The sequence below is a fragment of the Lemur catta genome, chromosome 15 (genome assembly GCF_020740605.2).
Source record: "Lemur catta isolate mLemCat1 chromosome 15, mLemCat1.pri, whole genome shotgun sequence".
Taxonomy (NCBI): domain Eukaryota; kingdom Metazoa; phylum Chordata; class Mammalia; order Primates; family Lemuridae; genus Lemur; species Lemur catta.
The window spans coordinates 1,955,170-1,967,411 of NC_059142.1; the positions used below are offsets into that span (position 1 = coordinate 1,955,170).

Sequence of the window (12,242 nt, forward strand, 5' to 3'; positions counted from 1 at the left end):
TTAAAAGCTTCAAGGAAGCCTCTAAGTTATATCGTTGTACTAGATTTCACTTTATGAGCCAAGACTTGGATCTTATGCAATCTTAGTGTTGCCTCTTCCCTATAAATTATACCATTGAAGATATTTGAAGATAAAGAGATTGTAATTGATTTTTATCTGAGTGTACCTGTTGTTTTCAAAATACTCACATCCTTCTCCATCCCTTGGAGTTATTTTTGCATTAAGAAATAAGGAGGATACTATCCCCTCATTTTTATTTTTTTACATTTTAGAGACAGGGTCCCACTCTTGCTCAGGCTGGTCTTAAACAAGCAGTCCTCCTGCCTGGTCCTCCCAGAGTGCTAGCATTACAGGCGTGAGCCACCGCACCAGCCTAGAAGGCTATTGTAATGGTGACCTGATGTGTGGAGCGCCAGGTCTTACTGGTTCACAAGATAACACTCTGCTACTGTCTTCTGGGTGCAGGCGGGTGGAGCAGCTGGTATTATACATGAAAGCAGCACAGCTACTTGCGGCTTCTCTGCATCTTGCCAAGGCTCAGATCAAGTCTGGTAAACTGAGCCCATCCACAGCTGTGAAACAAGGTATGAGAGGAGATGATAGTGCGTGATTCCAGAATCCTTGAGTTGCTTCCCTGTCATACCAAGAGAAGTTTTTGATGAGGAGTCACTGTGTTATTCAATATGCTTTTTTTTTTTTTTTTTTTTTTAAGAGACAGAGTCTCACTCTGTTGCCCAGGCTGGATGGCAGTGACATGATCGTAGCTCACTGGAGCCTCAAACTCCTGGGCTTAGTGATCCTGCTCCCTCAGCCTCTTGAGTAGCTGGGACTGCAGGCGTGCACCAGCACACCTGGCTAATTCTTTTTTTATGTGTATATTTTAGAGACAGTGTCTCACGGTGTTCCCAGGCTGGTCTCAAACTCCTGGCCTCACGGGATCTTCCCGCCTCAGCTCCCAAGTAGCTGGGATTATAGACACGAGCCACCATGCCTGGCCTCAATATTCTTAATAGGGGGAAAATGCTGGGTTATTAGTTTTTCATCATTTAATTGATTTAGAGAGAAGTCAGAAGTGCTTTATTCTCAATCTTTCTATATACTAAAAGAGAACATATGAAAGAATCCAATTTCCAGTCTTTTTTTTTTCAATGATCATTAGTGTCACCTTCCTTATAGCAGCAGGACAGGTACATGTCACTATGTCTTCATTTCTGGAGGAAAACTAAAATTAGTTCCCATCTGAACTTTTTTTCAGTTGTCAAAAATCTGAATGAACGCTATAAATTCTGCATCACCATGTGCAAGAAACTTACAGAAAAACTGAATCGCTTCTTCTCTGACAAACAGAGATTTATTGATGAAATCAACAGTGTAACTGCAGAGAAGCTCATCTATAATTGTGCTGTAGAAATGGTAACCCTTTTGAAGGTTTAATATTGTATAGTACTACTTATCTTTAAGAGTATCTTTTGGGTTGAATACCTGCTTGACATTATCTACTGTTTAAGAAATTCTGGTTTGATAAAACTGTTAGAAAAAATACTGCTTTGTTAACCAGTCCACAAAAACTCGTGCTCAGATTCTACTTACCTTATTAAAGCATAGACATAAAGTAAAATCTACTTTTCCAATTGATTATAATATTGGAAATATTTTGCTTTCTGTTTCTACTAGGAAAAAATTGCTCTGAAGTGTAGGTAAAATAGGGGCTGATAAAGTGGGGAAACTTATTAGCCAGTCTTATTGTTACCATAGTGACAAGCCCTCCCCTGTCTGTCTGCTTTGAACTGTAGGGTTGCACTACACCCCTGGTCTTACTTTGAAATCCATTAAAATAATCATATGAAAATAACTGGAATATAAATTGTTGGCAAGGATAATATATATTATATTACTCTAAACTGTTGACTCTATGCTGAATTAAGACTTCACATGATAAATTTTTTGGAATTTTGTGCTGGAGAAAATGTCCTCTCATTAGAAATTATAATGGTGCTTTCCTTTCTTATAATAAGAGCCTTATAACTTCAATAAGTTCCTCCTTGTGCACTGGTTGCTTAGTAAGCTTAGAGGTATTAGCACTTTATTAGGTTGGTGCAAAAGTAATTGTAGTTTCAGACTGAATTTTAAATCATTATAACTATAGCCGGTGCAGTGGCTCATGCCTGTAATCCCAACACTTTGGGAGGCTGAGGCGGGAGGATTGCCTGATCTCAGGAGTTCAAGAACCAGCCCAAGCAAGAGTGAGACCCTGTCTCTGTTAAAAATAGAAAAAATTAGCTGGACATAGTGGTGCATGCGTATATTCCCAACTACTCGGGAGGCTGAGGCAGGAGGATCACTTGAGCCCAGGAGTTTGCAGTTGCTGTGAGCTAGGCTGATGCCACAGCACTCTAGCCCAGGTGACAGAGCGAGACTCTATCTCAAAAAAAGAGGAACCATTACAATCAACATATTTTGCCAACAAGAAATAAGTTTGTTTATTCCTGTAGCATAAAAATCTGAGCTTCAGGATTTGACGAACTCTTGGAAAGCATTTTCTGCATCCTGCTGGTTGTAGAAGCGTTTTCCCTGCAAAAGTTGTCGAGATGCTTGAAGAAGTGGTATTCGGTTGGCCAGAGGTCAGGTGAATATGGTGAACGAGGCAAAATTTCATAGCCCAATTTGTTCAACTTTTGCAGTATTGGTTGTTCAACGTGCAGTTGGGCATCATCGTGGAAATGAATTGGGCCCTTTCTATTTACCAGTGCTGGCTTCAGGCGTTGCAGTTGTTGGTGCATCTCATGGATTTGCTGAGCAGACTTCTCAGATATAATGGTTTTGCTGGGATTCAGAAAGTTGGAGTGAATCAGACCGGCAGCAGACCACCAGACAGTGACCGTGACCTTTTTTTGGTGCAAGTTTGGCTTTGGGCAGTGCTTTGGAGCTTCTTCTCGGTCCAGCCACTGAGCTGGTCATTGCCAGTAGTTGTATAAAATCCACTTTTTGTTGCCTGTCACAATCCAATCGAGAAATGGTTCGTTGTTGTTACAGACAAGAAAAGAAGATGACACTTCAAAATGATGTTTTTTGATTTTCGGTCAGCTCATGAGTCACCCACTTATTTGAGCTGTCTCACCTGTCCAATTTGCTTCAAATGCTGAACGACCATAGAATGGTTGACCTTGAGTCCTTTGGCAACTTCTCGTGTAGGTATAAGAGGATCAGCTTCGATGATTGCTCTCAGTTGGCCATTGTCAACTTCCGATGGCCACCACTGCGCTCCCCATCTTCAGGGCTCTCATCTCGTTTGCAGAACTTCTTGAACCACCACTGCTCTGTACATTCGTTAGCAGTTCCTGGGCCAAATGTGTTGTCCATGTTGCGAGTTGTCTCTGCTGCTTTATGACCCAAATAAGAAAATTGCTCGAATGTGCTTTTTGTCTAACATCATTTCCATAGTCTAAAATAAATATAAAATAAACAGCAAGTAATAAATCATTAGCAAAAAAAGTGAGTAATGTGTATTAAAATGATGTATAACATAACCACATTTATTTAAGAATGTATTCTAATATCAAACGGCAAGTTTCAACAATGCTGAAACAATGCAATTAATTTTTAGCACCAACCTAATATTTCTCCTTCCTTTTCATGGCTCTGATATTCTTTATCCATTTTATTTGCTTTATTGTAAGCTGCTTTAAATTATTTTTTTGAAAGAGACACCATATTAACGAGTAAATTAGGATACTAGGTTACTGAGAGTACTGGCATTTAATGATTAAAGAGAAAATCAGAATGTTTTGGGAAAACTTCTGTGAACAATACTACATCCCCTCTTTCTAGAAAGCCCCTTCCCTCCTTTCCTGTCACCTAGCTCATTCCTCCTCCTTTATGATTTAGCAGAAACACCACCTCCTGGATGCCTTCCCTAGTTTTCTCCTTCTTCCATAATCTGGATTAGATACATCTCACTGTTCTGTACCACCCAGTGCTTCCTCCTCTAATACCATGTGTCCCTGGAAATTAGAATTGCATGTTTTACAAGCCGGTATCTCCCTCCAGACTGCACGTTCTCCTGCATTGTATGCACAGTGCCCAGCACTTAGTAGGTGCTTAATAAGTATCTATGAATGAATGACTATACCCCCAAATTCTTTGACTAGAAAAAGAAGCTAATGAGTGACTTCTAACATCATTTAATCATATTATTGTAACAAAATCTACTTTAATGAAATGCCAGGTTACCCTCGTGTGACAGTGTATGTTTAAATTTTTAGTGATGTCATGGAAGAGCCAGTTTAGAAGGGTTCTTGTCTAAGTCTTGTGAGTCCTGACTCTGCGTACCAGCAGGCTGCGTTTGAACGTAGGATAACTTGTCAAGAACGTGCTCCGTGTTTCGTTCATCCTGATGGATGTTTAAGTTTTATATAGTTTGGTAGATTATATCATTTCATCAAAATATGTTAATTTTAGATATATCTCCTTTAAAAATGCATTGTCCAAACGGATTTGTATTTTCTTGGGAAAATTGAGAATCTTGTTTTTGTTGACTGGTTCCAGGTTCAGTCTGCAGCCCTGGATGAGATGTTTCAACAGACTGAAGATATTGTTTATCGCTATCATAAGGCAGCCCTTCTTTTGGAAGGCCTAACTAAGATTCTGCAGGACCCTGCAGATATTGAAAATGTACATAAATGTAAGTTGACTTATAAAGTAGTATATGTATTGATTGTAATTTAGTTGTCAGGTAAAGTAAAAGAGCTTGGATTTTGGAGTCATGCTGCCTGGGTTTGAATCTTGGCTTTCCAACCTTGAGCAAATCGCTTAACGTTTTTCTGGTCTCGGTTTCTTTTATAAGATAAGAATAATGATGACTACCTTGTAGAGTTGTGAGGATTAGAGGTGGTGCATGTAAAACACTGGTGACTTTTGTCACTAGTCTTTTACTTTGTTGGCAAGGGGGTGTTCACATATGTAGGAAAACTTTGTTTTTATTATTGAATGCAACTATTTTAGCTTCATGGCCTTAGTAACTGAAGAATCCTATGAAGATCTTATGTATTGCAGATTTGGCATAGATAGCGGAGTGGAGACTGATAGGAGACCAGGATGATACGGTTACTTATCAAAATATAAGCCCAGCAGTCTGGTTTTTGAGGAGGAGGTTGTGGATCTCTTGGAGTGTATGTGGGCATACCACATTTTGAATGGCCACAAGGGCATGGAAATCCTAACATTATTTGCAGTTGTCAGCAAGCTAGCTGTTAAAACCTAAATGTTCTTTATATGATGTGTTTACCTAAATTTTACCACTGTGCAGCACTAAGCTAGAAATCATATCTAAACTATTACCAGGCAGAAAGAGGGAAACATTTTCAGAACTGTTAACTTTGGAGCAAAGATAGAATAGAGATGACAGTGTAGAGAGTGAAGTGATTTTTTTCATTAGTTCTTAATTGTTGTTATTTCTAGATAAATCTAGTATTGAAAGAAGGCTGTCGGCACTCTGCTACAGCACTGCAACCGTGTGAGCAGCAGCAGGCTCGTCCCGCGGACCAGCGGTGGGAGCGGGAGGTGATGCATTTGGGATTACAGCTTGGGTTCTGTCACCCACCCCAGGAAGCTATAGTTTCTCAACTGGTGGCTACCAAAGAACAAGCAGTGATTTCAAAACGGAAAAACAATCCAAAAACTACATATTTGTCGGAAATCTGCCTTATCGGAGAAGTCACCCCCTCCCTTTTTCTTTGTAGAAGCAGAAGCAAGAGTGTTCTACTTGGCTGCCAGTTTGAACTTGGTAAATAAACGTACCTTAGAACTGGAATTATCAGTACAGTTATTCTTAAGGATAATTAAAAATGCAACCAAGTGAGTGGCTCTTCTCAGTTCACCAGAGCAATGTGTGAAATTCCATCTGTTTGCTGAGGTTGAAAAGTAAAAAAATCCATATTTCATCCAGGCAGTTTGATATTTGGGGTAAGTTTGTCTAAATCTGAGCATGCATCCTTAAACACCTGAGGAAGAAATAAGAAGAAGCAAAAGATGGCTCTTGGAAGAAATTTTGAAATCTTCAGTTTGATCTAATATGGATACATGTTAATCTTCCAAAAAATCTTCCTATTGCACTAATTTATTAAAATAACTGTATATTGGATTTTGCAATTTAAAACTAACTGAGGCACAATGGACTTGTTTAAAATATTTTACTTGATTATATGCATACACCCTTTCCAGAATTCACATGTAATCTCGAGTGGATTTTAAATGGTCAAAAATTTGTATTCATGTGAACCTTTGCTTTTTTTTTTTTTTTTTTTTAACCTATTCATCTACACCTACAGATTATCTCAGTAATATTTTGAGTTGCTGGTTGTTTGCTTTTGGTTGCATTTTTTATTGTGCATGCAGAATGTGCAGTGATGCCTGTGACCCTAGGTTTATTTGGGCAGTATTAGAAAAAGTATCATGAATCAAGAGATAACTCTTGGAATTTTCATAGGGCCAAAACAAAGTTGGTGATCTAAAGGTTTGTTAGTAATGTGGAGTTTCTACAGAAAGTTAGTGAAAAATAAGGTTTGTTTTCTGTTAGGAAAATGGGCAGATCTCTCCAGCCTAATGTGTATTTTTCTTGTTAATCCTGACAGTTCACCAAATAGCTAGTCATGGAGAATGCAGGCAGTTAACTTAATATCCCTTCGGGAACAGTTCCTACCTTGTATATTATTTGGTTTCTTTTACTTACCTGCTTGAATACTTGAATAAACCCTTCACCAGTTTTAATCCTTTTATTTTAATCCTTTCGCATAAAATGATCTGAACTCTAACAAATTATACAGAAGCTCTTTGGCATTAATCTGATTTTAGTGTACTGATAAACAAAAAGACATGGTTTTCCTTTGACAAAGTAATGTAATTTTTACCTTATTTATCTGTATGAAATTCTAGCAGTTAATTTGAACATTTATTTATATGACGTTTGTATTTTTAGGTCTTTAATACGGTGTTTCTACCTCTCATTTGTAACTGCATGCATTATTCTTGAAACTAGGTAAAACTCACTGAATTGTTACGTAATAGCCTTTTTATTATTCCTGTACAAATGTATATTAAGGTAAAATAAAACTGACAAAGTGTTTCTAGGGTACAGTTGGATCCATGTTAAGTGGCTTGTCAACCAGATACTTCCTTAGTGAGTCTAGAGACTTGGTCATTCATGTCCTCTGTCCGGCCCCAGGATTTAGATGCTCAGTGACTGTCCAGAGACTTCCGTGGATGCGAACTGTTCAGTGGTGATTCTTGCCCCTCCTTGTTATTAGTGATGCTGTATTTTGTATAATTTTTTTACTTTACAGCACAATTTCATTCATGTTCTCTCAGTTATCACCTATGTTATCTCAGTTGTAAGTTTATTCTGTCTTCTCTCCTGCTCCTATTTTTTTTTTAACATAGGATGACAGGTTCAGAGAGGGTAAGCGACTAGTCTGAAGTCAGGACCTAGGCAAGTGGACAGGCCATGCTTTGTGATTTCCAAGTTCATTCTTCATGCTCTTGTATAATAAAAGTCTGGGGGTAGATGGTGTGTGTGAAACAATGAGGTCTCAACAGCAGAGAAGAACAAACTGTAAATTCGTGAGTAATGGTTCTGGTTATACTTCCATTATCAAGGCTGTTTTAAGAGATTTTGCCTTGATTATAGCAATAATAAACAGATGCTTTATGTTTCCGTATTTTTTAATTTCATTTCATGTCTTTCATAAAGTGGAAATGAGCTAGTTCACACATTCATAGGTAGACATCTATATTCAAGCCATAATCTGGAAATTACTTACCATACAAATATAAATGGAGGAATAATCAGTGAATTTGCCAATTCACTGGCTATTTCTGCTGGAAGGATTTGCTTTAACCGTGCCACGTCCTGTACTTGCAGGCATGTACTCTACACAGTGACTTCCCGTGGTCCCCTGCTCCCTTCCCTCCACACCGAGAGGAATGGCCCGAACAGCAGTGGTCCTGCCCTTGCTAGAGGCAGGTGTGGGAGCTGGGAGGAGGTTATTGTTAAGGCTGGGCTGCCTTAGTCTGCACAAGTAATAAGGAGGAAGTGAAATTGGACACAGTGGACACGAGGGCACGGACTGAGATATCTGAAAAACCCTGTGGTGATACTAGTGTTTTGAGCACAGGCTTTGGAAGAAGACTTTCACACTTTTTTTTTTTATTCTTTTTTTTTTTAATTTTTTGTTATTATTTTTTTATGTCCACAATTTAGAAATGAATTTTTTGGGGGTTTTATTTTTTTTTGTTATTTTTTTATTATTTTCACACTTTTAATGTATACTCCCTCCTTGTAGTTTCTGTTAGCAGTGTTGAATTCTTTCTGGAATAAAGCAAGGTTGATCAGCATTTTTCTAGGAGGAATACTTGGCAGGGAGTAGCTACTATTCAGAGAAGTTGATATTGTTACGTGCGTCTTCGAAGTATCTGTGCCCACCTCTAGACAGCCTCAGACCATTTACTTCTGGGTCCTGGACCCTTGTATCTGTAGCCAAGGAAGCTGTTAGTCTCCCCAAGTCTCTTTCTTGTTTGTCAGAGCCCTGTGAGAATACTTTCTTTGGGGGAGGAGTCAAGATATTTTCTTCACCTGAATCAGAAAACCATATCAGAAACGATCCACCTAGAACAACACTGCATACAGGAAAACTATGACAAGCAGCCCTGAAAATCACAGCATTTGTGCAAGAGGTGAAGCCAAAGTGGTAACGGATCAGTGGGAATTCAGTGGTCAGCTGTACAAGAGAAAGCAGTGGAGGCTGAGATCCTGCTGCCACTGTGACCTCATGCAGAGCAGCCCAGCAGAGGCTGTGTGGAGGCGTGGCCACCCACAGAGCTAGGGCCTGGGCCCGCAGAGCCCCTGGGCACTTGTGGTCTGTGCAATGGAATTAATCTGTAAGTTTTTCCCTTTTCACAGAAGCCCTCTTAGCCCAGTTTTTAATGTGCCATAAGATCGTTTTTGTTGTTGAATGTATTCTCTTTTAACAGCTCTTTTAAGGCGCCTCCAGGTGTGCATCTGGAGCGGTGGAGGCTGCAGAGGAGGTGACTAAGCACAGGGCACCAAGGAGGGCCGCAAGCTCAGCTGCCCTTGGCTGAGGTCTCCACACGTACAAGGTGTAGGCTGGGCCCTCCTGGGCTCCGTGCAGCGAGCCTTCCTCTGAGACAGTCCTGCTCTTAGACAGTTCGCTTCTATCATTAGGAAATGCCGGCTTGAACTTGTTTATTGAAAACTGTGTTCTCTATCTCCTATGGGGTTTTTGCGGCTAAATTTGGCAGCGTAGCTTGGTGATCTACTTGTTCTGAAACTCCAGCTCTGCCATGTACAGTTGTGTGTCGTTGGGCAGGTTACTGACACTCTTCCTGTCTGTCAAATCTTACAGAGTTGGGGTGAGAATTAAATAAGTTAATGAATATGAAATTCTTTGAACATGCTAGTAATGGTAGTTGTTGCAGTGGTTGTCATTCTGCAGCTCCTTGCTGTTCTTTTGTTTTGGGAGGGGGTGAGAGTAGTTTGTTTTGTGTTTGTGTGGGGCAAGGCCTGGATCTAGGGCTCACTGGAACCATGTGTGCTGTGGCTGCACAACTGCTGAAAGGACACAGTTCCTGCATAAATGTCATTTTCCTCAGGTTACCCACCAGGCACCCTGGCTTCACACATCCTTTAAATTGCCCTTTTAGGTCAATTTGGCTGTTCTTTTTTTTTTTTTGCTTTTGCTTTTCATTTTTATTTTTTATTTTTTGAGACATAGTCTTGCTCTGTCATCTGGGCTAGAGTGCCGTGGCGTCAGCCTAGCTCACAGCAGTGTCAAACTCCTGGGCTTGAGTCATCCTCCTGCCTCAGCCTCCCGAGTAGCTGGGACTACAGGTGTGCGCCACCATGCCCGGCTAATTTTTTCTATTTTTTTAGTAGAGACGGGGTCTCGCTCTTGCTCAGGCTGGTCTCAAACTCCTGACCTCAAGCAATCCTCCCACCTTGGCCTCCCACAGTGCTAGGATTACAGGTGTGAGCCACCACACACCCAGCCAGATTTGGCTATTCTAATGAAATGTTTATATCAGTCTAATGATTACTTCATTTGATCCTCATGCCAACTCTTACTTCCCTCATTTTACAGAGGGGAAAAAACAGACTTGGAGAGTAATTTCCCCAAGAGAAAAGCCACACAGCTGGTAGCGGTGGGCACAGGCCACTGCAGGATTTGGACTCGCAGGTGGCCTGCAGACAGTGCTGAGCATGTGACCTCCACCCAGCCCAGAGCCCCTCACCGACTCCCTTGGAAACCCCAGAATCTCACTCCCTGCCTTTGTAACACTTCTTTCTGAATGATGTACAGGTCGAGAGGAAAGAGGAAGAGCCTTTTGCCATTTGTGGCCATGTCTCCTGCTGGACCCGTCTTCTGCCTGGTGGAAGGCAGCACGATTCATGAGGAACCAGGTGCAGTTAAACAGCTCAGCACAGCACCCTTGGGCCTGGAGCTGCAGCTCAGGACAGGAGGTTTCAGAAACTATCCTGAGCCTTCTGGTGAAAAGGGCTTCAGTGACGTGTTAATAAACTCGAGCATTTGATTGGACCCACTTTGACGTTTTCCTGTTTGTTTGCTTGTTCATCTTTATATATGATAGTGAGACTGACTTCAGGGAATTGTTTTAGTGGGAGGAGTGGGGTGTGCCCAGAGGACCCCCCAACAGGCCCTGCCACACCCTGGGGCCAGTTCCTTCACTGATGGCAGCAGAGCTAGCCCCTTTCTCCAGGACACCCTCCAGGCTGCCCTGCCGAGGCTGTGAGCCCTCCGGTTCTCAACTGCACCTGCCCAGCGTGGGGCTCGGCGCCGGCTCGCGCAGGCACAGGAGGAGGAGAACGTGTAGCACTGTTGGTCTTACCTCCCCATCGCAAGCCACCAAGTCTACCCAGTTGCTGCCTTCTGCAGTCCTGTTCTGTTCCCAGCCCAGCCCGCTTAGCTGAGGACTCTCGTGCCCACAGTGCACGTCTGCAGGGGCGTCCGTTCGCGTTGGGGCCGCTGCCCTTTACTGCAAGGAGAGGTTGGGGAAGAAGGTAGTGGCCTGAGCCTGTCCAGCGCTCCACCAAGTCATCGTAGCCTTGGCACATTGATGCCTTTCAGAAAGCAGTGACAGGAAACCTGCAGCCAGGGGTTCTGACGGGGCCCTGACCAGAGGCTACTGCTCTGTTCCACCTGGAGGGTTTCAGTGAAGATCAAGGTGAGCTGATAGTACACTCTGGAATAAACCAGATGATGGCTAGCCCAGGCATTCCCGCAAGGAGCAGAAGGAGCACAGGCAGCTGATTTGATAGAGAATGCTTTAAATTGAGATTGGAAGGGAGATTGACTGTTACTGGTGGAAACCTAGAATATTTTGAGCTTGTAGTTTGTTTTTTTAAGTCCCTTTTACATTCTAAGAAAGAAAACAGCAGGCCCATACACCTGTCTGCTGAGGAGAACTTTCTGAACAAGTAGGATGAAAAAACACAAAAGATTTGAATACACTGTAAGTGTTCATAAGATAATAAAGATGGCCAGGCACAGTGGTTCACACTTGTAATCCCAGCTCTTTAGGAGGTCAAGGCAGGAGGACCATGTGAGGCCAGGAGTTCAAGACCAGCTTGAGAGACAGAGTGAGACCCTGTCTCTTAATTAATTAAAAGATATATCTTCGGCTGTCCAATAGAATAACAAGTATTTTTTTCCCTATCTGTAGTGTCTGATGGGTCTGGAAAGTGGGCATTATTATAGGGGGTGAGAGAAAGACATTTAATTTCATATTCCATAATGCTGATAATATTAGGAGATAAATGTTAGGAGAAAAGGAAATTCCCTGTGCTCCTGACGTGCACACACCCCGCACCAATGAGCAGCATCGTGGGGAGCAGCAGGAGGGGCCTGGTGTGCTGCGGTGGCCCTGGGCACGACGCCTTGCTCCCTGGGCTCCCTGCCCTGGCTGTAGAGTGAAGACAGTGACAGAATGTGCCTCTGAGGTTCCTGTGAGGGCTGAGTGAACTGCTACGTGGAAAGTGCACCCAACCAACAGTCCCACCTGTGGGACCGTCCGCACCAGCCGGGTGGCCAGTGGGAGAGGAGCAGAGCAAGGATGAAGTGACTCGAGAGGCTTGGGGACCAGTCTACCCTTAAGTGCTGCTTCCTCTTTGTCACCTCTGTCTTTTTAAGATATAAACCCTCCTTTGCACTGAA

General features: G+C 42.1%; 1 protein-coding gene across 13 annotated transcripts in view; it reads left to right on the forward strand.

Moving 5' to 3' along the window:
• Window positions 1-10,614, forward strand: part of ULK2 (unc-51 like autophagy activating kinase 2) — an 86,154-nt gene extending 75,540 nt beyond the window's left edge. For 3 of the 13 annotated variants that reach the window (XM_045569453.1, XM_045569451.1, XM_045569452.1), the window contains 4 exons: window positions 466-584; window positions 1,256-1,413; window positions 4,546-4,681; window positions 10,371-10,614. In XM_045569453.1, coding sequence (XP_045425409.1) covers window positions 466-584; window positions 1,256-1,413; window positions 4,546-4,681; window positions 10,371-10,585 — 628 coding nt within the window. In that variant the 3' untranslated portion in view covers window positions 10,586-10,614. Of the gene's footprint in view, window positions 1-465; window positions 585-1,255; window positions 1,414-4,545; window positions 4,682-5,457; window positions 7,713-10,370 lie in introns of those variants that run through there. The other 10 variants (XM_045569458.1, XM_045569455.1, XR_006739419.1 and 7 more) reach the window with 9 other exon arrangements.
• The last annotated feature ends 1,628 nt before the right edge of the window (window positions 10,615-12,242 follow it).